Source organism: Dermochelys coriacea, chromosome 14 (genome assembly GCF_009764565.3).
Source record: "Dermochelys coriacea isolate rDerCor1 chromosome 14, rDerCor1.pri.v4, whole genome shotgun sequence".
In the NCBI taxonomy this organism is placed as follows: domain Eukaryota; kingdom Metazoa; phylum Chordata; order Testudines; family Dermochelyidae; genus Dermochelys; species Dermochelys coriacea.
Genome location: NC_050081.1, coordinates 12474105 through 12495515, shown reverse-complemented (window position 1 = coordinate 12495515; position 21411 = coordinate 12474105). Strand labels below are relative to the sequence as shown.

Below are 21411 nucleotides of genomic sequence, written 5' to 3'. Positions count from 1 at the left end.
TCCTGAAGAGGATGGGGGAAGGGAGTGGAAAGGGAGGGGTGACATAAAATGGATGGCATAGCCCACTGTCCTCACCTCCATGACTCACTTGTCTATAGCCATACATCTTCAAGAATGTTCGAAATAGGCAGAGGCGGTTTCCAAGTAGGAGAGGAGAGCTAATGGAAACAGCTGTAAATCCAGCAATGTGCAGAATTCAAACCCTGGACTAACTCATCACAACTGTTGTTTTGAAGGTGGCTGGTGATCATGGAGGATGGTTGGACAACCTTCTTTCTCTGAAATCTCTCTCTCTTTCTGGGAAGGTTTGGTGGATCTATGGAAGCAGAAAACTGAGCAGGATAAATCTCTGGGCAGTCTGTGACTACTAAATCTTCTCATTTGTAGGTGTACATGTGCCCCGTAGACCATAAAGTAGCCCTAGAGTCCTTTAGTGTGCAAAGATTCAATCCCATGGTTTCTGAAAACAATAAACGACTGTTCAAGGGGAGGTCTTCCATGCAATACTGTACTTCTCTCTGAAATCCCAAAAGATCGTTGCCATGATGCCCTGCATGTAAGACAGGCAGATGGACCAGGCAGTAGTGTCTGCGCTCTAAGGATGCTTGAAGAGCAGTTCTGGCCACCAGCTGGCCCCCTGAGATGATGAATGGAATTGCTCCCCTATGCTCTTGTGGCAGGTGTTCAACCAAAGCTGGTGAATCTGTTAAATTGTAAAATTCTCTTTTCCAGACACCTGATATGGCCCATCATCATACTTATTTTACACAGGGGCTGTGAGGCTAGTCATTGGAGCCTTATTCTATTACACTCATGTCCTTACACCACCCAGGCAGAATGCCAGAGGCCTTTAAAATGAGTGTCAATTACACCTGCGCCTGATTTCAGGTTGCTTTACACTGCCAGTGTGTGTAAATGGCCTTAGTGTAAATGAGAATCATGCCCCCATTAATGCTATAAAGAGTTGGAGATCTCAGATGGAAAGTTCTATAGAATTGTACAGCACTGCCTCTTATTACTAGAAATTGCACACATGCACTTTTTTTCATCTGGTTGATCAACTGGTAATAAGCACTTACTCATGCTTAAAAGATATGGTATGTGCCACATCACAAATTCTTGTCAGTACTATTAACAAACAAGCCAAATTCTTAAATCAAGTTTTAGCTGGAGAAGCTGAAAACGCTTTGGACTCAATTCTCCGAGTACTGAAGCATACCACTGAAGTAAAGGACGGATTGCACGGCGGGTGCACTATTTTATGTCCTCTGCACCCAATTTAACCAGGAATCTTGCATACCATTAGTAAGTCCATCTATAAAACATCAAACATTGCCATAAAGCCACTCTCCTTTAATGCGGCTAACAAATACATGTGACAGCACAGAAAACAGCAGTTCTATCCTCTCCAAATAATAGTATTTGGGTAACATGGTGATATATAAAAGTGTTTTTGTAAATGTCACTTGCAGATATTTTTAATTTTAGCCAAGTACTTTAACCAACTTCAACCTAGGCTTCAAAGCCTGAGCTTCAGCCCAAGCATGAATGTCTATACAGCTATTTTTAGCACCACAGCATGAGTCCTGTGAGCCTGACTCTGTAGATTCAGGCTCTGAGATTCACTTCCACAGGTTTCTGCTTGACAATAGTTGTAACCTTCCTATCTGTGGTGGCAGTGCCTGCATACATCGCTACAATAGCCCACCCTGTGTTGTGTAAGGAGGGATAATGCCTAGCTAATGAGAATTTATTCAATCGTGCCTAGATTAATGTCTAAAAAGCTTTGTAACATGAGCTATAAAAGGAAGCTAGGCATGTTTTGGTATCAAATTCACAACAGGCCTGACCTTACAAGGTGCTGAGCACCCTCAATTCCCATTCATTTCAATGAGGGCTGGGAGCACTCAGCACTTCAAAGCAATGGCCTCAATATCCTGAGCCTTCATAGTTCATAAATTATTAATGCTAATAATAGGACTTCCTTTACAAGGAAACCATTTTAAATTCTGCCTGAGAGGGCACATAAGCTATTGACATCTTGTCAGAGTTCCGCTTGCTTTAGTTCTTTCCTTGACAGAGAATATCTTTTTCAACGGGGAAATCATCAACAGCCTATTGCAGCCTTCCATACAAGCAGAAGTGTGTCTCATCTTTTTCAATCTCTTCAACCACAGTGAATGCAGATGGTTTCTTCAGCTGTCCTATAATCTTGTACATAGAATCCACGCATCCATCGCTACTTGGGTAAACTCGGGGGGGAAAAACACGTTTTAGGATTAATATCAATACTATGGTATCAAAATTAGGCACCCAATCCTACGAAGAGCTGAGTGCCTTACAAAAAGGTACCAAGTGCCCTCAAAACCCACAGAAGGTCAATAGCATGACCACCCATCTCCACAAAGATTTGTGGACCAGCTTAGCTCATAAGTAGAGCCCCGCACGGATATAAAATTTGTATTCATATCTGATCCACAATCTGCAGACATGTCCGTGGAGCAGATATCCACAGATTTGCAAGGCTCTAGATATAAAATTTAGTCTGCATCCATTCACGATCCACAAATATACTCTTTGGATATAAAGCAGATATCCGCAGATTTGCAGGGCTTTACTCATAAGCAAGCAGTCTTAAGAACTACTTATGTGCTGACTTTACAGAAAAAGACCTATGTAGCACTGTAAAAATAATATTTAGGTAATGTTACTAGAAACACTTAAAATAGTAATAGTAACAGCATACCTGATACACAAACTACTGACAACTTTAAAGAGCAGAGGGCAATTATTGTCTATGTTTTACTAACTGTGACTAATGCAAAAAGATGCACTGTCTCAGAATAGGAAAAGTCATCTACTATATGCCAACAAAACCATATAACAAAAATCCCTCAAAACGTAAGAGCACAGAGATGGAAAAATTATTTTGATCATACTGAATTAGTTAGATAGACCTTGATTTTTAGTCATACCACTGCTGACACTCATGGCACCAATCCAAATCATCTCACAGTCCAACAGACTGCCTAAATCCTCCAGCACTTAAACCTTATGTCCTGGCTTTTTTTAAGAACACAAAATCAAAAAACATTCTGATCAAGTAATACCAGCCTTGCTAGCTTCATAAAGGAATCTAATTTCAGCAAAGCCGCCAAGATATGGAATTAGTTCAGGTGCTGGTATAGAGACAGAAAATTAGAACTATCAACATTTGTGAAGAGAATGTCATCAACATAGCTGCAGTAGCTCTTTGTCCTCCCTTATTGTAGTTTCTTAGTGTTAATCACTCCCTTATTGAAAGGATTGCTGGACGCGACTTCAATATACTGGAAAAACTGGCGTAATCGGACTGTTTGTGGAGTGAAGTACTACTCTGTGTGAGTAAGGGTATCAACCATATGGTCCTTTCAAACAGCCTATCCAGAAAACCAGCACCACTGTTACTAGAAACACCTTTAATACTAAGAATAGAGCTCAAGTGGGCCAAAATAACATTTCTAATGTTATGATGACCTTTCAAAAGCCAAGATGTTGGTCATGGATTCTCATTAACACTAAAGGACCTTTATACCATTCTGGCAGTGTGAAAGAGCCTTAAAGTGGAAATAAGTTAGAGTTACTCAATTTAAAGCCCCCTTTACATTGCCTGTGTGGTACAAAGGGCCCTCAATGTAAATGAGAATGAGTCCCATTGGGTTTCAGCACTACAGGATTTAAGTGCAGTAATTGGACCATGGAACTATGTGGTTGGTAGCCTGGCTAACAATTCTTCTAGGACTCAAACTGAAGGCCCATGTGACCAATTTGGTGCTATCAAAATCACATTTGTTTCCTTTGCTCCAAACATTTCAAGAATTGAGGAGAACAGAGATATATTATTGGGGGTGGGGAAGAAGATTGAACAGAGTACATTGTGCTCGGACTATCTCCAATTGGCAAACAGTCCCCATGGAGATCTCAGCCAGCTGAGGCAGGTTAGAGCAACCCTCCAGAGTAAATGACTCCCAGACAGCCCTGAGCAGAAGCAGAAACCAGCAAAGATTCTGGCCCTGTGTCTCCAAAATGAGTTAGGGTTTCAAAGCAGTAACAATGTACTTACAAGTCACATCACTAAGTCCAAGTAATAGGAAGCAAATAGTTAAGGACACCATAAAACTTACACAGACCACATGAAAAATATGAACACATTCTGCTTCAGTAGCAGTTTACACACTTTTCATCAATGTAAGTTATCTGTAAGCAGGGATAAAAAGAGCAGGGCAGTGGAGAATCAAGCCAAATATTCCCATTAAGGGCTTGATTCTGTTCCCATTCTAGTTGATAGAAAAACTCCCACTGACTTGAATAATGCAAGATCAAGTCCCAAGTACTAAACAATGCATTTCACCACTATATAAATGACCATAAATCATAGTGGAGCTGGGAGAAGAAATATGGAGGGGATGATGGCCCATCTCTCTTCAGAAAAGACAGATCTAAAGCTAATGAGGAAGGATGATACTCAGGAAAGCAGACAGCTGGGGAAGACAGGAGCAGCAGAAAGAGGGAAAATAGTTCTGTCTAGATCAACCACCATTTGCCTGACTGTCAGATGAAAAAACATGCAACATCTGATCTAAGATAGAATTTCTTTTGCCTCCAGGTCAGTCACATTAGCAGCTGTAGGATGGATTTCAGTTCAGGAGATGCTGATGTAAAAGATGCTCTTCTAAATGAGTCTAAGCCAGCCAAACTGCTCTTCGTTCTAAATAGAAAGGATGGTCTAGTGGATAGGGAGCTAAATTGCAACACAGGAGACTTGGATTCAAATTCCCTAGTCAGCCATAGCCTTCCTGTGTTAAATTAAGTGACTCGCCCAGTTTATGCTGTTCCTCAGTTCCCCATCTGTAAAACGGGGATAATATTGATCTATCTCAGGTATATTGAGGATAAAATTCATTAGTTATTAGTGTGTAGATACTGTGATGATGAGGGCCATATAGATACCATAAAAGATAAATTAATGCTGTTCTGTTTTATTTTTTAAAGGGGGAGCACTCCCTAAAAGTTCTCCTGATCTGGGAGAGCTCTTGATTTATCTCATTTGTCTTATAAAGACTGGGAGTAGCAGTCCTCTGCTTTCATGGTTCCTGTGCAGTTGGCGAAGGGATAAAACACTCCCCCCACCCCCGCAGTTCTGTTGAATATCCCTCAGAGATTACTTCAATCATCCATCTGTCCATAGTTGTGTTTATCCACTGAGCTTGAACAATGGATACCCTTCCCCCTATCTGGACCAATTCCTGAGATGGCAATGTTATTCTGGTGCTCTGCAACTATTCTGTTATTTGAGGGGCATTTTCCATGCCCCCCAAAATTAAAAAAAAATCATCCCTTCTGATGGATCGACAGTATCCTTGACTAAAACTGACACAGTTCTGACTACCTTGGGAACTTGAATAGACAGCAGCTTATTCTTCTGAACCGTATTATATTTCTTGGCTTGCCTGTTTCCCTGCAGCATTTGCAAAGGTGTGCCCATTCTCCTCTCATACAGCCTCTTCTGCAGCCATTATTCAAGGCAATGACAGGCTCCTTTTCAATCTCTTTCTCTCCCTCTTTTTTTTTTTTTTTTTTAAACAAGCTGGAGAGTATTTACCATTTGCTGCATTGGCTCTGACTGTTCCAATTTGCTGTTCTAGGATCTTAATCACATTCTTAATAATTGGTCCAAAGTTTCCCAGTGGAAAAAGCCTAACCTGGATATTCTTCCCCTATTGTTCAGAGCTCTCTCTCTTTGAGAGATGAGCTGCTGAACACGGGTAAATTCCTTACGTTGCTTTTTTTTATTTTAAAATATTTTATTTTGTGCTGCTTATTTTTTTTTTTTTTTTTTTTTTTTTTTTTTTTTTGAGTAGGCTCCAGGGAGCTAGATGAAAAAATATGCCCCTGCAAAGATTTTTCCCTCCTTTTATGTATGTGGTCCCAGTGCTTCATTTATATCAAAATCCACTAAAGTTTTGGACAGACAGATCGCTCTCACACTGGAGGCTGCAGCTGTTGTGGGGAGATGAAGGGAAAAAAAAGAACTGCCGTTAGTGAGGGTAAAACTAACTCTGGAGTGGAAACTGCAATTGCAGAATTTAAATGTGTGTTATATATTTCCACGTTCCAGATTTGCTCTTAACTGCTAGCTAATACCTATCACAAAGACCTATGGTACTTTTCAATCCCCTTTGAAAACTGGATATGGATTATAAATAGAACAGGGCATATTGCACTTGCTGTGCTTCACCTCCAGCTTTTATTCGTGCTTGCTTCTATGCCATAGCAGAAGCCCGGTTACAATGTTCCATTACAGGGAGCCTGGCCTTAGACACTGCTGCTCCCTGGATGTCTCATTTTGCAGTATTTATGATTACCTGCCTCTACATCTCCCTGTCTGCAAATAAAGTATTCCTCCCTTTTGCTATAGGGATGGCAGCAGAGCAAGTCAAGTAAAAAACATCCTCTTGAATTTATGCCTGTTTTCATCGCTCTTTCAGCCATTTTTGATGCTGCCAGTCAAGAAGCCAAGCATACTGGAGCAGACACTGAGGGAAATTTGAAAAGATGTTAAAGCACTTCCCCCCCAAAGCCAAATAAATGATAGTACTTACAACTGACAGACTGTACTTACACACTGCAGCCACAGACAGTAACTTCAAGTGGAAATTATCTACACAGAACATCAGGAGCTCTCAAAGCCCCACCTATTACACACTCCATGGGAGAAGAACTTTGGCTGCCTAGGAATGAACGGGTTCTTTCCATAGGCTTAGCCCATGACGGACAGATCTTAAGACTGTCCTAGTACCAGCTATTGTGTGCACTGCTGAATGTGACCCCAATACAGAAAAAGCTGTCCAACCAAAATAATACTTATTGCCTATGTATTTAGATTTATACAAATGCTAACAAATAGCCCCTCTACCCATGCACTCTAAAGCCCTCTCAGCTTGGCCATTCAACAAAATTACTACCCAAACACAAATGAAATGTAGCAAAACTATGCTATATAAACTACTGCCAGTAAAACAGACAACTCACATGCTTAAATCCCCTTCATGTAATTCCCAAGCCTGCCACCCACTTTTCAAAACTTTCCTACGCAAATGTGTCTATTTCTATTTCCATGTCACAACTTGATTTTCAAATTAACATGACTTTTTGTTTACTTATTTGTATACTGACATCATCAATAAGGAGCTTGATCCTACAACCCTTAACCATGCAAGTAGTCCAACTGATGTTAGTGGGTGAGTGAAGATTAATAGAATTTACAGGACTACATGAAAGGCATGCAGAACTCAATGAGGATTGTGCAGTCTGCTTATGCATAAAGATTTATGATCCAAATCCCCTTTAAGTCAATGGAAATCATATCATTGACCTCAATGGGCTTTGGATCAGACTGTAGAACACAAACTACTGTGTTTGTCCAGGTCCTACATGTAATATGCATTATTTTCTCAACAAGCATATGGACCAAGGGGATCCAGTGGATATAGTGTACTTAGATTTTCAGAAAGCCTTTGACAAGGTTTCTCACCAAAGGCTCTTATGCAAAGTAAGCTGCCCCGGGTTAAGAGGGAAGGTGCTCTCATGGATTGGTAACTGGTTAAAAGATAAGAAAAAGGCTGGGTATAAATGGTCAGTTTTCAGAATGGAGAGAGGTAAATAGTGGTGTCCCCCAGGGGTCTGTACAGGGACCAGTCCTATTCAACATATTCATAAATGATCTGGAAAAAGGGGTAACAGTAAGGTGGCAAAATTTGCAGATGATATAAAAATACTCAAGATGGTTATGTCCCAGGCAGACTGCGAAGAGCTACAAAAGAATCTCTCAAAACTGGGTGACTAGGCAACAAAATGGCAGATGAAATTTAATGTTGATAAATGCAAAGTAATGTACATTGGAAAACAAGCCCAACTATACATATAAAATGATGAGGTCTAAATTAGCTGTTAGCACTGAAGAAAGATCTTGGAGTCATTGTGGATAGTTCTCTGAAAACATCCACTCAATATGCAGCGGCAGTCAAAAAAGCGAACAGAATGCTGGGAATAATTAAGAAAGGGATAGATAATAGGACAGAAAATATCATGTTGCCTCAATATAAATCCATGGTACGCCCACATCTTGAATACTGTGTGCAGATGTGGTCACCCCATCTCAAAAAAGATATATTGGAATTGGAAAAGGTTCAGAAAAGGGCAACAAAATTATTAGGGGTACGGAACGGCTTCCGTATGAGGAGAGATTAATAAGACTGGGACTTTTCAGCTTGGAAAAGAGACGGCCAAGGGGAGATGTCATTGAGGTCTATAAAATCATGACTGGTGGGGAGAAAGTAAAAAAAAGTGTTATTTACTCCTTCTCATAATACTAGTTACTAGTGGTCACCAAATAAAAAAAATAGGCAGCAGGTTTAAAACAAATAAAAGGAAGTATTTCTTCACAAAACGCAGGGTTAACCTGTGGAACTCCTTGCCAGAGGATGCTGTGAAGGCCAAGACCATAACAAGTTCAAAAAAGAACTAGATAAATTCATGGAGGATAGATCCATCAATAGCTATTAGCCAGGATGGGCAGGAATGGTGTCCCTAGCCTCTGTTTGCCAGAAGCTGGGAATGAGTGACGGGGGATGGATCACTTGATGATTCCTGTTCTGTTCACTCCCTCTGGGGCACCTGGCACTGGCCACTGTCGGAAGACAAGATACTGGGCTAAATGGACCCTTGGTCTGACCTTTGTTCTTATGTTTATGGAATTTCTGTTTTTTTAAATCAAGATTTCCCATTGCAGGCTGAGGGCACAATCATCTCCTATTTTGTACAGGTACACTGAATTGGACACATACTGGTACTGCACAGTTCTGAGAACACCAAGTCAGATAGCTGGGTGGGTGACTATGACACAAGCAGCTTCCATTGGCTGTGAATGATTTCTAGTTTTCGAATAATCACAGTATCTTAAACATTTTACTATTCCTGTCCTTTGAAAGCAGCCCAAGGGCAGGGGTGAATTCAGCCCAATGTAGCTGCTCTTGCTCCCACTGAAGTCAATGGCAAAAAAACTTTCACTGACATTAAGGGAAGCAGGCCTTGTACTCTTTCGGTTTTACTGTCTATATGGTAATTTTTGGGCCACACCTATTTTCCATGCCAAAGCTACAATGAGGCTAAAATAGGATTTTATAACAAAGCCAGTTCCAGCCATAACCTGGCCAACACTGAAACACATGCATAACACTACTCATGTAAGCTGCTGTATACACATCATTGGGATTACTCCTGTGAGTTAAGTTACATATGTGCTTAAGTACTTGTGAGACTGGTGACTTAGCTCATCACCTCTACATCACATACGGAAGTCTCAACATGAACTTTGAACGCAATTTTAAAAATTTAGACATTTTGTGGTTCCGAGTGCTTTGGAGCTCTTGTAACTTAAAAAGAAAGGAAAAAAACCTTTAAAAAAGTAAACTTTGTGGATCATCAAATTACATTATTTGGCACAAACTAAAAAAGAAGGCTACATATTTCATCTTGGAAATTACATTTGCAGTATGATCAGCAATCACTTTTCATCATCAATTTCTAAAACGTTTTTAAAACACAGTTACAGAACCAGCCCATCATAGATCAAAGGCTAAGGATACATTAAAATGATAGACCATAACGGCTCTGTTACTTTTAAACATGGCAGCCACTCACAGATAATGCTGCTACGCTTTGAGAAAGCATCAAGGTGATCCAAAGGCTTCGTAAATTTTAGCCATCTCAAAAGAAAAACCATAGAATTTCTTAAGTCATACTGCCTCTGACCTCAACTGAAGATTGTTTTTTCATTTTTTAAAAAGAAAAAACACACCAAAAAGAAAGTCAATGAGTATGCTAGAGTAATATTAAGACCACAACTCAGCAAAGCATTTAAGCACATGGTAAAATCCAACCCTGCTCAGCAAAGTACTTGAAGTTAATTGGACTTAAGGACGTAACTAAATGCTGTGCTGAATTGGGGCCTAAGAATATAGGATGAAAACCAGAATTTTTGCTGTCCCAATGCATAGGGATAATCACCACCCCTTACTGACACAGGGTTAAAGCTGCTCCTCCACCTTTTAATAACTCACACTCTCTCTCTCGATACTAGACGCTGCAGATATAACACTAATCCTGCAGCTGAGGGCTTGTCTACACAGAGAAGTTGCACTGGTTTAGTTAAATCAATGCAATTTTGCATGTGGATTCTCTTGTATTGGTTTAAAAACTGGTCAGTTTAGCTTGCACCTGTAATTTTACAGCTGCCAGTTAAACCAATATAAGCCAGGTTTAAATTGTGATACAACTGTCCGCACACACAGTTACACTGGCTTAACTAAATCACTAGAAAAAAAAAATCACACTATTTATCCTGATTAAACTTTGAGTGTAGACCAGGCCTGAATAGCCTTATCTAATGCATGCAGTCTTAGAAGTCTCACCAATAAGGATGATGTGAAATTTAGACCTGGATCCTGTAACACATCCATTGCCTTGCACATTGCATAGTCATTTATTATCTCTGTGCAAAGCGAGAACAAAATACTACCATTCAGATTTGGCAGGGTTCTTTACAGAAAACCAAGCACTCCTCACACACGCAGTGGGAGTTGTGTGCTTAGAGCAGCTACAGTATCTTTTCTTCTATACAACAATTATTGTAAAATGTTCTGAGATCCTTATATAAAAAGGTACTATAAAATATAAAATGTTTTGGTGCTGGTGGTTTTTTCATTTATTGTGTTTCAGCAGCATTTAAAATCAAACCTGCAAACACTGCTAAAATAGATTAGAACACCAGCTCTTTTCACTGCAGCATCTATAAAACTTTGTGTCCTTTTCTGCAAGCTAATTTATAATTTCTTATAACACTCCTTCATACATCACAACAGACATTCCTATGATTATCCATATATATCCTACACCATAGAGGACAGGAAGACTGCTATTGTTCTACAGATATCAAAAGCACCTGCTTTTCAAAGGCTTAGTCCTGCTCCCACTTAAGTTAATGGAGAAATTTAAATCAACCTCAATGGAGCAGAATTTAGCCACAAGTGCATACCTGACAATTATTCAAGAACCTGCTGAAAAAGACTCTCAGTAGACCTTGTCTCTAATTTACTACCACCAAATATGCAATTAGTCACCAAATACTGATTACTATTAGCATATACTGACTTTTTTGATGCCATCTGTTCTACACATCCTATAGTAAATTAGAAATTTATGTTTTCTCACACACACAAAATATGTAGGAGTATATATACTTTATCATTATCAGTTTTCTACCAAGGCTACAATGAGATGACAAATATCTGTCAAAACATACTAATGTTCTCTCCCATAGTCATTCAGATTAGCTTATCTATAAAATACATTTTTGATGAGAGACTGTAAACAGGAATTTTAATCACAAGTTCCTCAGAAGGTGGTTCTACTGTACAGATTAGGTACATGCTAACCATACAGCAAGTTAAATGAAAAATCTGTCTCTTTACTGACTTGAAATCACTGGGAAATGTCTGTATGTATTTTAAATCTAGGGCCTATTTGTGCTTTTATACACAACAATCTAACTTCATTGGCTTGAGCAAAATACCCTGGATTTACACGTTCTGAGGAGGAGGATTAGATTCATACTTTATAAACAAAACAGTCCCCGATTCTTCAAGCATCTATAAATGGGTTGTACTTGGTCCCCCCCGCTAGTGTCTAGACCGTGTATAGAGGCTAATGAATCTACTCCTGCCTGAAACTACCAATTTATTTCAAGCAGTAGAGGCATGTGCATTTAGATGCAGAGGTCCAGAGGTCAATTCCTGCAAGCAATCTACCAAGGGGTACTGTTGCAAGTAGTCCATGGAACTCACTGACAGCACTCATGTATGCAAAGTTACTCCTGTGCATACATGTCTGCAGAATCAGGTGCATAAATAAGGTTGGAAACAGCATGCCGCAAGGAAAAAAAACAGCTCGTGTGATAAATATCTAACAATGCAAAGCTCAGAAATCTGGTGGGGTGGCTACACACAGACTACCTTTGATACTATGTCAAAATATCCTTTAAAAAAAAAAAGTTTCACCATAGTCATGTAGAAGACATGACTTGTTTGGTTATTTATGACCAACTGTACCTCTCCCAAAATAAACATTTAAAGTAGATTTGTTTGTCTTATTTACTACGTACACTGCATCAGACCACAACTAATTATTCCAATAAATAATTTTAAAAAATAGTGCAAAACTGCCCACTTAAGACTTCAAAGGGGGGGGGGGGGAATCTTGAAAGAGGAAAACAATGAAAAAAAAATGCATCCGATGAAGTGAGCTGTAGCTCACGAAAGCTTATGCTCTAATAAATTTGTTAGTCCTAAGGTGCCACAAGTACTCCTTTCTTTTTGCGAATACAGACTAACACAGCTGCTACTCTGAAACCAATGAAAAAAAAATTATGCTTTCAGTCCATGTGCCCAGACTCAGATCCAACATGGCCAACAGCAGGTCAGAGTAGCAATTGTAGGCAAAGTCCTGCTCTGCCCCAGGATGGAGCCTGCCCAGTGGGGACAGAATCTTTGGGAAATTTGAGTGCTAAAGTCTAACTCGTCTCTGGTGAGCATGGGTGAATTACAATTGTTCAAAGCCTCATAACTCGGTCATTATTTGGGCAGTTTTTCTTTGGAATGGCAAAAGGTAAATTCCTGACACAGGCCATTCTCTCACCCCTGCCAAATTTTAAGTCCCTGCTCCAAAGCATGGGGGAGTTCAAACAGAAGATCTGTTCAAAAAGACCACCAATATTTTTTTTTTAAACCAAGGGTACAATACATTTTTCCTTAGCCTCATTTTCAGAAACTATCGAACTGTTTTGATTGAAATTTTCCCAGTAAATTTCAGCCTGATGCATATGCACAGCATGGAAGATTTCAGCCCAAATAGGTAACGCTCATACTCAACTGAGAATGGAGTCTTACAATGGGAAGTGCCCATTAACCAACCTTAACAATAGGTGGTGCCAGCAGCAATGTCTACAATATAAAACATTCCAAGAGGCAACTTGCAGCATAAGGGAATGCAATGGACAGAATAATTTCAAGGGCCAAATTCTGGTCTCAATTACTCCAAAATAAATGGAATTACTCTGGATTTATAACTAACATAACTAATACCAGGATCCAGCCCAAAGCATTTTACTTTATTATGACATAGTATTTTGGGCCTGTTATATTTCAAGCTTATCCAGAAGGTCTGCCTATCCTCTCAAATGCTGACTCCACCAATCTTTCACTACTATTCATTTTTACTACATATATACACAGTCCCTGCAGCCACATCGGTGCGAATGAGGTATGTGTGGTTTACAGAGAGAAGCAAGACATGAGGCCTGGACTCACTCACACTACTGTAACCGCAGTGATTAAATGTAGACCAGAATCAGGCCCTTACGCCCATCATTGAGGAAGTTACAGCTCATGGCTCCAGATCATCAGCTAGTGTAAATCAATCTCACTCTATTTAAGTCAATGAAGCTATGCTGATTTACACCAGCTGAGGATGTAACTCCATGTCTTTGTCAAGTCATCATCATCATCATCATTTAATATTTACATTATAGTAGTACCCATGAGCCCTAATTAGGATCAGAATTCTGTACTGCCAGGTGCTATATGAAAACCTAGGGTCACACAGTCCATCCTTAAGATCCACACTAGGCTACTTTCATATGCTTCTAATTGGTCTGCCCTTCAAACAGATCCAGAATCTGCCACATTTGCAGAATGCAGCTGTTTGTTTGCTCCATCAGTCTGGAGCAAGGAAGATAGTTATTCCCATCACCTGTGAAGTGCAGTAGCAGCCAATATATCAAAGGATATATTCAAAGTCAAATATGTATATAATACATACCTTCATCATCTAGCCCCTACATACTCGATAGGCTTGTCAGTTGCAGTCCACCAGAGCAAATTTGCTCTCTCTCTCTTTCAGTTCAGTGAACCCTTTCAGAGCACAGGGACCTTTCACGGCCTTTAGAACTGCTGCTAGTTCCATCTATCTATCTATTTTGGATGACTTGTTAGACCCCCCCCCGTACTTTGCTCCCTTTTTTGGGGGTGGGGTAGAGATAAGGATGTATTGTACATCTGTTATCTTCTCCTTCCTCTCCTCTCCCAGTATCAACTGAGAAGTCTTTTGCAGGTGGCCTAGCGCTTATTGGTCTGCCAGATTTGCTTATCTTGCTATGTATCTGTTCTTGATAGCTTTTCTTCTGTAATGTTCATTTCCCCCCCGCCATCAGGCATAAGATGCTTTGACTTTTAATGCCCAATTTACTTTTGGAAATGGAACTTGCACTCCTAGGTCACTTTAGTGTTTTTGAACCTTTTACCCACCATGCATTAAAAATTAACTCTGGAGTAAACATTTTTAAAAGGTGTTAAATCAATCTTATTATTTATATTAAGAAAAACTGTGTCCTATACAATTCAGAGTATGTGACTGCAGACCTAAAGAAAAGATGTGCCTGTGTAAGCTACATTACGTTACTAAATAGAAGAATACACCCGACTTGTCTGTTGATAGTAGACTATGGGTTGCTTGTGCTCTCGATAGGCCCCATCAATACAGTATTTGAGTGTCTTCCTGAATTAGAAATCAAGTGTTTAAGCTGCTACAATGCCACCCTTCATGTCTACAAATTACATTAAAAAAACAGGTCCTGCCTCAGTGTTCAAAGAAAAATACTGTCAACAAAAGATGAACAGTGCAACACACACACTACTACCTCAAATAAATCAATACTTTAGAAATTACATATAAAGGAATTGAGAGCAGAAGGAATAAATGGGGGGAGAGGGAAAGTAAGTTCTATTCTGACAGACAAACACCGTCTTCCAAATCACTGTTAACAAGTTATTGTAATAAACACACAGCATAACACTGCTAGAAAGATGTAATCTCAACATTGCAGGTTTCCTAGATCTTTAAACACACAGGCCGGTCTGTCTGGTATAGTCTGAGGTACTTACCCAATAATGGATTCGTCTTCTGAATGCACCTCTAATAAATTCTTATCATTGAAAGCCCATGCCCTTAATAACAGCACCAGTGACTTGCACCATCCTTCATGTAAGAACTCTGCTCAGCACTACAAAAGTGGTCACTGTGACTATCAAAAGTGTCAACAAAAATCATTCAAAGATTGACCAAAGACAGACAAGTCAGCTTCCAAGTTCAAATGATGTAGAAATTCCATCATCTTATAAATAACAAACAATGACTTTTTGAGGGTCATGAAAAATACAGTTAGTTGTTCCCCTCCTTCAGGAACAGCTTTGTTAGGTAAAGCACAGGGGGGAGGAGACTGGGTAAAAACACTTAGAATATCAGAGTTTTCAGAGTAGCAGCCGTGTTAGTCTGTATTCGCAAAAAGAAAAGGAGTACTTGTGGCACCTTAGAGACTAACAAATTTATTAGAGCATAAGCTTTCGTGAGCTACAGCTCACTTCATCGGATGCATTTGGTGGAAAAAACAGAGGAGAGATTTATATACACACACACAGAGAACATGAAACAATGGGTTTATCATACACACTGTAAGGAGAGTGATCACTTAAGATCACCATCACAGGGGGGGGGAAGGAGGAAAACCTTTCATGGTGACAAGCAGGTAGGCTAATTCCAGCAGTTAACAAGAATATCAGAGGAACAGTGGGGGGGGGGGGGAGGGAGAAATACCATGAGGAAATCCAACCGGAGACTGCTGAATTGGAATTAATTTGCAAACTGGATACAATTAACTTAGGCTTGAATAGAGACTGGGATGGATGAGTCATTACACAAAGTAAAACTATTTCCCCATGGTATTTCTGCCGCCCCCCCCCCCCCCCCGTTCCTCTGATATTCTTGTTAACTGCTGGAATTAGCCTACCTGCTTGTCACCATGAAAGGTTTTCCTCCTTTCCCCCCCCGCTGTTGGTGATGGCTTATCTTAAGTGATCACTCTCCTTACAGTGTGTATGATAAACCCATTGTTTCATGTTCTCTGTGTGTGTGTATATAATCTCTCCTCTGTTTTTTCCACCAAATGCCTCCGATGAAGTGAGCTGTAGCTCACGAAAGCTTATGCTCTAATAAATTTGTTAGTCTCTAAGGTGCCACAAGTACTCCTTTTCTTTTTGCGAATATCAGAGTTGTAAGGGACCTCAGGAGGTCATTTAGTCCAACCCCCTGCTCAAAGCAGGGCCAATCCCCAATTTTTGCCCCAAATCCCTAAATGGCCCCCTCAAAGATTGAACTCACAACCCGGGGTTTAGCAGGCCAATTGTTATGCTTCAGCATCCGTTTAATCTGGAAAGGTTGTGATTGGAAAGCTTCCAACTTAACCAACTCCCTGCTATAAATGGATTTTATTCCACATCTGGAGACCTTCAGAACCAACAAAACCATGCAAAGGAAAAGCAGACTGACTTTTTGGTAGGAAGGCACTGTGCAAACCCAAATGCAATAATCCAAGTACACAATGACTTCCCCAAAGGTGAACAACTATGTAGTGAAGAACTTTAGTTATTACAAAAAAACTTTGTCTTTCAGTTAAAGGCCTCTGCAGCCAACCTGAGATTTGCGGGCTAAGCTTCTGACCTGTCAGTCTATAATACTCTCTAACAGCCCTGACTCCCCAGCAGTTCATGCAAGGATCTCAAGACTTCTTCCTACTGATTGCAAATTCCTGTTGACTCTGATGGCACGTTTACACTTACCGATAGATGGGTACTGCTGCGATGCAGTGAGTGTTGATTTAGTGGGCCTGGTGAAGACGCACTAAATCGACAGGAGAGCATCCCATCCACGAGAAGCGTAAGGGAAGTAGACGGGAGAAGCTCTCCCATCGACACAGCGCCGTGTAGCCACCGTGGTAAGTGGATCTAACTATGTCGACTTTAGTTACATTATTCATGTCACTGAAGTTGCACAAGTTAGATCAATTTACTGCAGTAGTGTAGACCAGTCCGACAGGAGCACGACTGAATCCAAGAGAATTAGTGAAGTGAGATTACTACTCATGTTCCTTTTCCAAATGCCCATATTTAAAACCCAGTTCCGCAGTCTCGCTCAGTTCCTCCCTCTATCCCTGCCCCCTCAATCTATTAACTCCTTCATTCATTCATTCCCTCCCTCCTAATTCATTCCAAACCCCACATTTCTTATCACATCCTCACCACCATCTTCCTCTCATTTTCCCACCCTTTTCTCCTTCACCATTCAAAACACACACTTCATGACTTTCAGAGCGAGCGTGAGAGAGGGGTGCATATACCCCTGCTTTAACATTTTGTTAGGTAAAGCTCAAACACACTCATGCAGCCTACGATGAAATTATGCTCCCATAGACGTCAATGGCAGAATTCTCAGTGACTTTAATGGGAACAAGATCAGATCTCTGGCTGGAACTAGGAATAACAAACTTTTAAAACAAGGTTTCAGAGTAGAGCTGTAGCTCACAAAAGCTTATGCTCAAATAAATTTGTTAGTCTCTAAGGTGCCACAAGTACTCCTTTACTTTTAAAACCGTTACCATGCACAGAATAGTCAATATAGATCTCATTTGTTCTGGTCTAAATCTGTAGTAACGGGGTTACTGTAACTGCACCAGTATAAATGAGTTCAGAATCTGCCCTATTGTTTGTATTCATCTGGATAGCATTTATGCACCGATGTCCTGTCTAACTCCTGTAATATCTACCTCCTTGCTCACAAAAGTCAGTGCATGGTGTAGGTCTGATCACACTGCTGAGCTGTGTGCACATTTCTCTGTACTATGTGGAAATCTCTATACATAGGCACAGAGAAGTGGTGTTTGGCTCTCTGCAAATCTTTCAGCAGCCTTCAAAAGCAAGTCCATAATTATTAAAAACATTCCTGTATTTTACAGGAATATGGGAAGCGCAATGGCAAGCCATTTGTTAGTTGGTGGCTCACTTCCCAGTGTTACTCAACAGCCCAACAAGCTTCCCTAAACTGGATTAATTGCTATGGAACATACGTCTCTGAAAATCTGTCCCCACCAAGAGCGAAAAAAACCCAACTCATGAATCTGCCTCTGAATTTGGGAGCTTCAGTCCTCAAGGATTACCTTCCTATAGAAAGAAAAGGAGTACTTGTGGCACCTTAGAGACTGACAAATTTATTTGAGCATAAGCTTTCATGACCTACAGCTCACTTCTGAATGCATCCGATGAAGTGAGCTGTAGCTCACGAAAGCTTATGCTCAAATAAATTTGTTAGTCTCTAAGGTGCCACAAGTACTCCTTTTCTTTCTGCGAATACAGACTAAACACAGCTGCTACTCCGAAACCTTCCTATAATTAGCTTCCTATCCGAAAAGCAAATAGAAAATAAGCATGCAACAGCAATTTTAGAGTTCTAGCGAAAGAGGATTCACTATTACAGATAGAGATTTACAGAATATGTGAGCATTTTAAACACCTTGTTGAATTAAATTACTGTTTAAAAACTAGCATGAAATCTTTAGATGAAAAATACACTGGGATTGGCTTACCAACTCCTTTGTTGTTACAAGTATTTTAGAAAAAAAGATAATTTCTGCCACTTTGCACTTTCCTATAGAGAAGAAAAAATTATATTCAATACTGGGGATGCAATTTCCTTAGTAACTGTGGTAAACAACCATTCCTCATCTTTCCTTAAGCAATATTTTAAAACACAAAGGGCACCTAGATCTGTGAGAGACATGCTAACCTGATCAGATACTCAGCAGTTCATAACAGAGGAGTCTCTCCTGCTTAATTGCCTTAATTCAATTAAACTTACTCCATTCAGAAAAATCAGCCATGGCTGTATGAATGTGTGTGGTGACACTTATAGTTGTTGAGCCTGTGGCAGCTGATGTCCCCCATCACCACCTGGCGCCATGCAGAGCCTCCAAAAGCACTATGGAAGGTAGATGCCACAGGATCCACCCTAAGGGGCCAGAGCGAGAGCATTACAGCCCTTTGACTGGCTCATGCTTACTATTTAACCCTGGAGGGTGCACCAGATAACCACGCAGACTTCTGGATTGTCATTGCTCTATGCCTGGCCTTGCTTTCCAATCTCTAGTCTCCAACCCCAGCCTGACTCTGATCCTGACTCTTCCCTCCTGACTTCATCTGGGTAACTATTCCTGATCTCCGGTCTCTGACTCCCACCCAGCTCTGACCCTGACCCTTGCCTATTGACCCTGCTTGTGGCCATCCTTGACTCTGACACCAGCCCAGCAGTGACCACTAGCCAGACCACCTGCCCTAATCCCTTACAATAGTCTAGTTTACTCAAATTCTATATAGGGCCTATCACTGTGGTATCTGGGTGCTTTCAGAAGTATTATTTAAGGGTCCAATAGTCTCACATAGGCTGCTGATTATCACAATATAATTAACATAACACAATAAGGTATTTGCATAGTTAGAGGCCCTGTTCTATCAATTGCACAATGAAAAAATCTTGTCCCACTCACCCTATTGCATTACAGTCCTTTTTAAATCAAACAATGGATTTCAAGAGTCTCTGACCTTGCTCATGCTACTTTACATGGCCCTTCATTGTGCAAATCCCCAGAAAATCCACTTTTCTCCCATGAGTCACCAGCAGAGACCTATTGCCTTTCAAAGCCTGTGAAATAGGACCCACAAGAATCATGTTGATTTTTCTTAGTGATCATTTAAAAAAAAGAGAGATGAGAGGTTTTTTAGATCTTAAAATCCAATCAGTGGGAAGGAAGATGGGGAGAACATAGGAGAGATGATGTTAAAACAGAATACCAAAAGGGCAGAATGTAGATGTGAGGTAATGGCACTCTTCAGCAATATACCCCGTTTAATTTAACTGTATTTTTAAACATTGAGTTAAACTGGTGCACAAACCTGTGTAGACACACTTATTTTGGTTTAAGAGTAGCTTTTTGTGGTTTAGTTTAACACTGGTCCTAATCAACTTAATCTAAATTGATATACACCAGATTTACATCAATTAAGAGTGTCCACATGGCCTTTTGCACCTGTTTAACTAAGCACTGGTACAACTTGGCATGTAGTCCAGCCCTTGGAACGTGAGAGATCACTAGCACTCTAGCCAGTCCATAATAGTAAACATAAATGTGAGATATTAGCAAAATTATTGAATTTCCATTTCTCATTACACCAATCTGAAGCAGCTCAAACATAGAAAGGGTTGAAATGCCACTTTCCATCACAACTGGCAGGAGCACCAATCATTCCCACTGTGTGTACCATCTCTGCTGTGACCTCTTTATCCCTATCAGCGTATCCACGGCAGGTCGTCAGTAAAAGAAACGCAAGTTAAATCCTAAATCTTCCATGAACTGTAAAACCAACAGCAACTTAACCTTTCTGATCTAATGCTGATTAAAAATAGAGACTCAAGAGAAATAAGTTAGGAGCACCTTGTATCTGGTTGCATTGATGTGCTTGGGATTGTTACTCAGATCCCATCAGTTACAAATCATAGTAATAAAGTAGTTGAAATGAGAATTCTTATCCGCTAGTTGGATTTCTGCATCTCTCACCACCAATCTGAAACACCCAGAATCTGAATTCCATTCTGGCAGAATGACATTTGGACTCGCACGTCAAAAGGCTGCATTTGCAGAGGCAAACATATTCAGTTTAGAGTGCCTAGAAGTAATGTCGATATATCTAATCTATCTAAAGAGGGGGTGTATGTGTGCAGGAATTCTGGTTCATTGTAGTAAGAACAAAGGGAAAGGTACAGACTGTAGATGAAGGGGTCTCAAGGAAAAAGAAAGGTATTGCTGGTGACACTTGTATATGGGCACATGAAAACAGGCATTGTGGAGGTCCACAATATCACAATAGCTGTACTAAAATACTTTGAATCTAAGTTCTTTAGGGCAGGGACTATCTTTTTTTTCGGTGTTTGTACAACACTATAGGGTCCTGGTCCATGCTGCCATAATATAAGTTTGAATAATACAATCCAAAGGGCCCAAAAACCTGAATCACGGACGACGGATGACTCCATTCTGAAGTTTCTCAAAAATAAATGGATTTAGTAACTTCAAGATTATTATTCATTTATATTGCATTAGTCCCAGGAAGACCTAGTTATCCTAGGCATTTTACAAGGAAGGATTGGGGCATTAGACAAAGGCAGGCATTTTGTACAGCAGTATTTTTCAGTCTTCCCAGGCATTTGGGTTACCGTGAAAATCAGTGTAAAAATGAAACCAGGAGAAGAAACTGCTGCTTCTGTGACTTGTGAAAGGAAAAGGAAACTGAGAAAAAGAAGCCATGGCCCAGACAGGCA

The 21411-nt window shown here is 40.2% G+C and overlaps 1 protein-coding gene across 4 annotated transcripts in view; it reads right to left on the bottom strand.

The window, feature by feature from the left end:
* CA10 (carbonic anhydrase 10) overlaps positions 1-21411 on the bottom strand; it is a 343800-nt gene that overhangs the window by 299462 nt on the left and 22927 nt on the right. Inside the window, exon 2 of one of the 4 annotated variants that reach the window (XM_043496471.1) lies at positions 4103-4172. The exons of the other annotated variants lie outside the window; for them this stretch is intronic. Within the exon in view, the coding sequence (XP_043352406.1) occupies positions 4103-4172 (70 nt within the window). The remainder of the gene's footprint in view (positions 1-4102; positions 4173-21411) is intronic. 4 annotated transcript variants of the gene reach the window in all.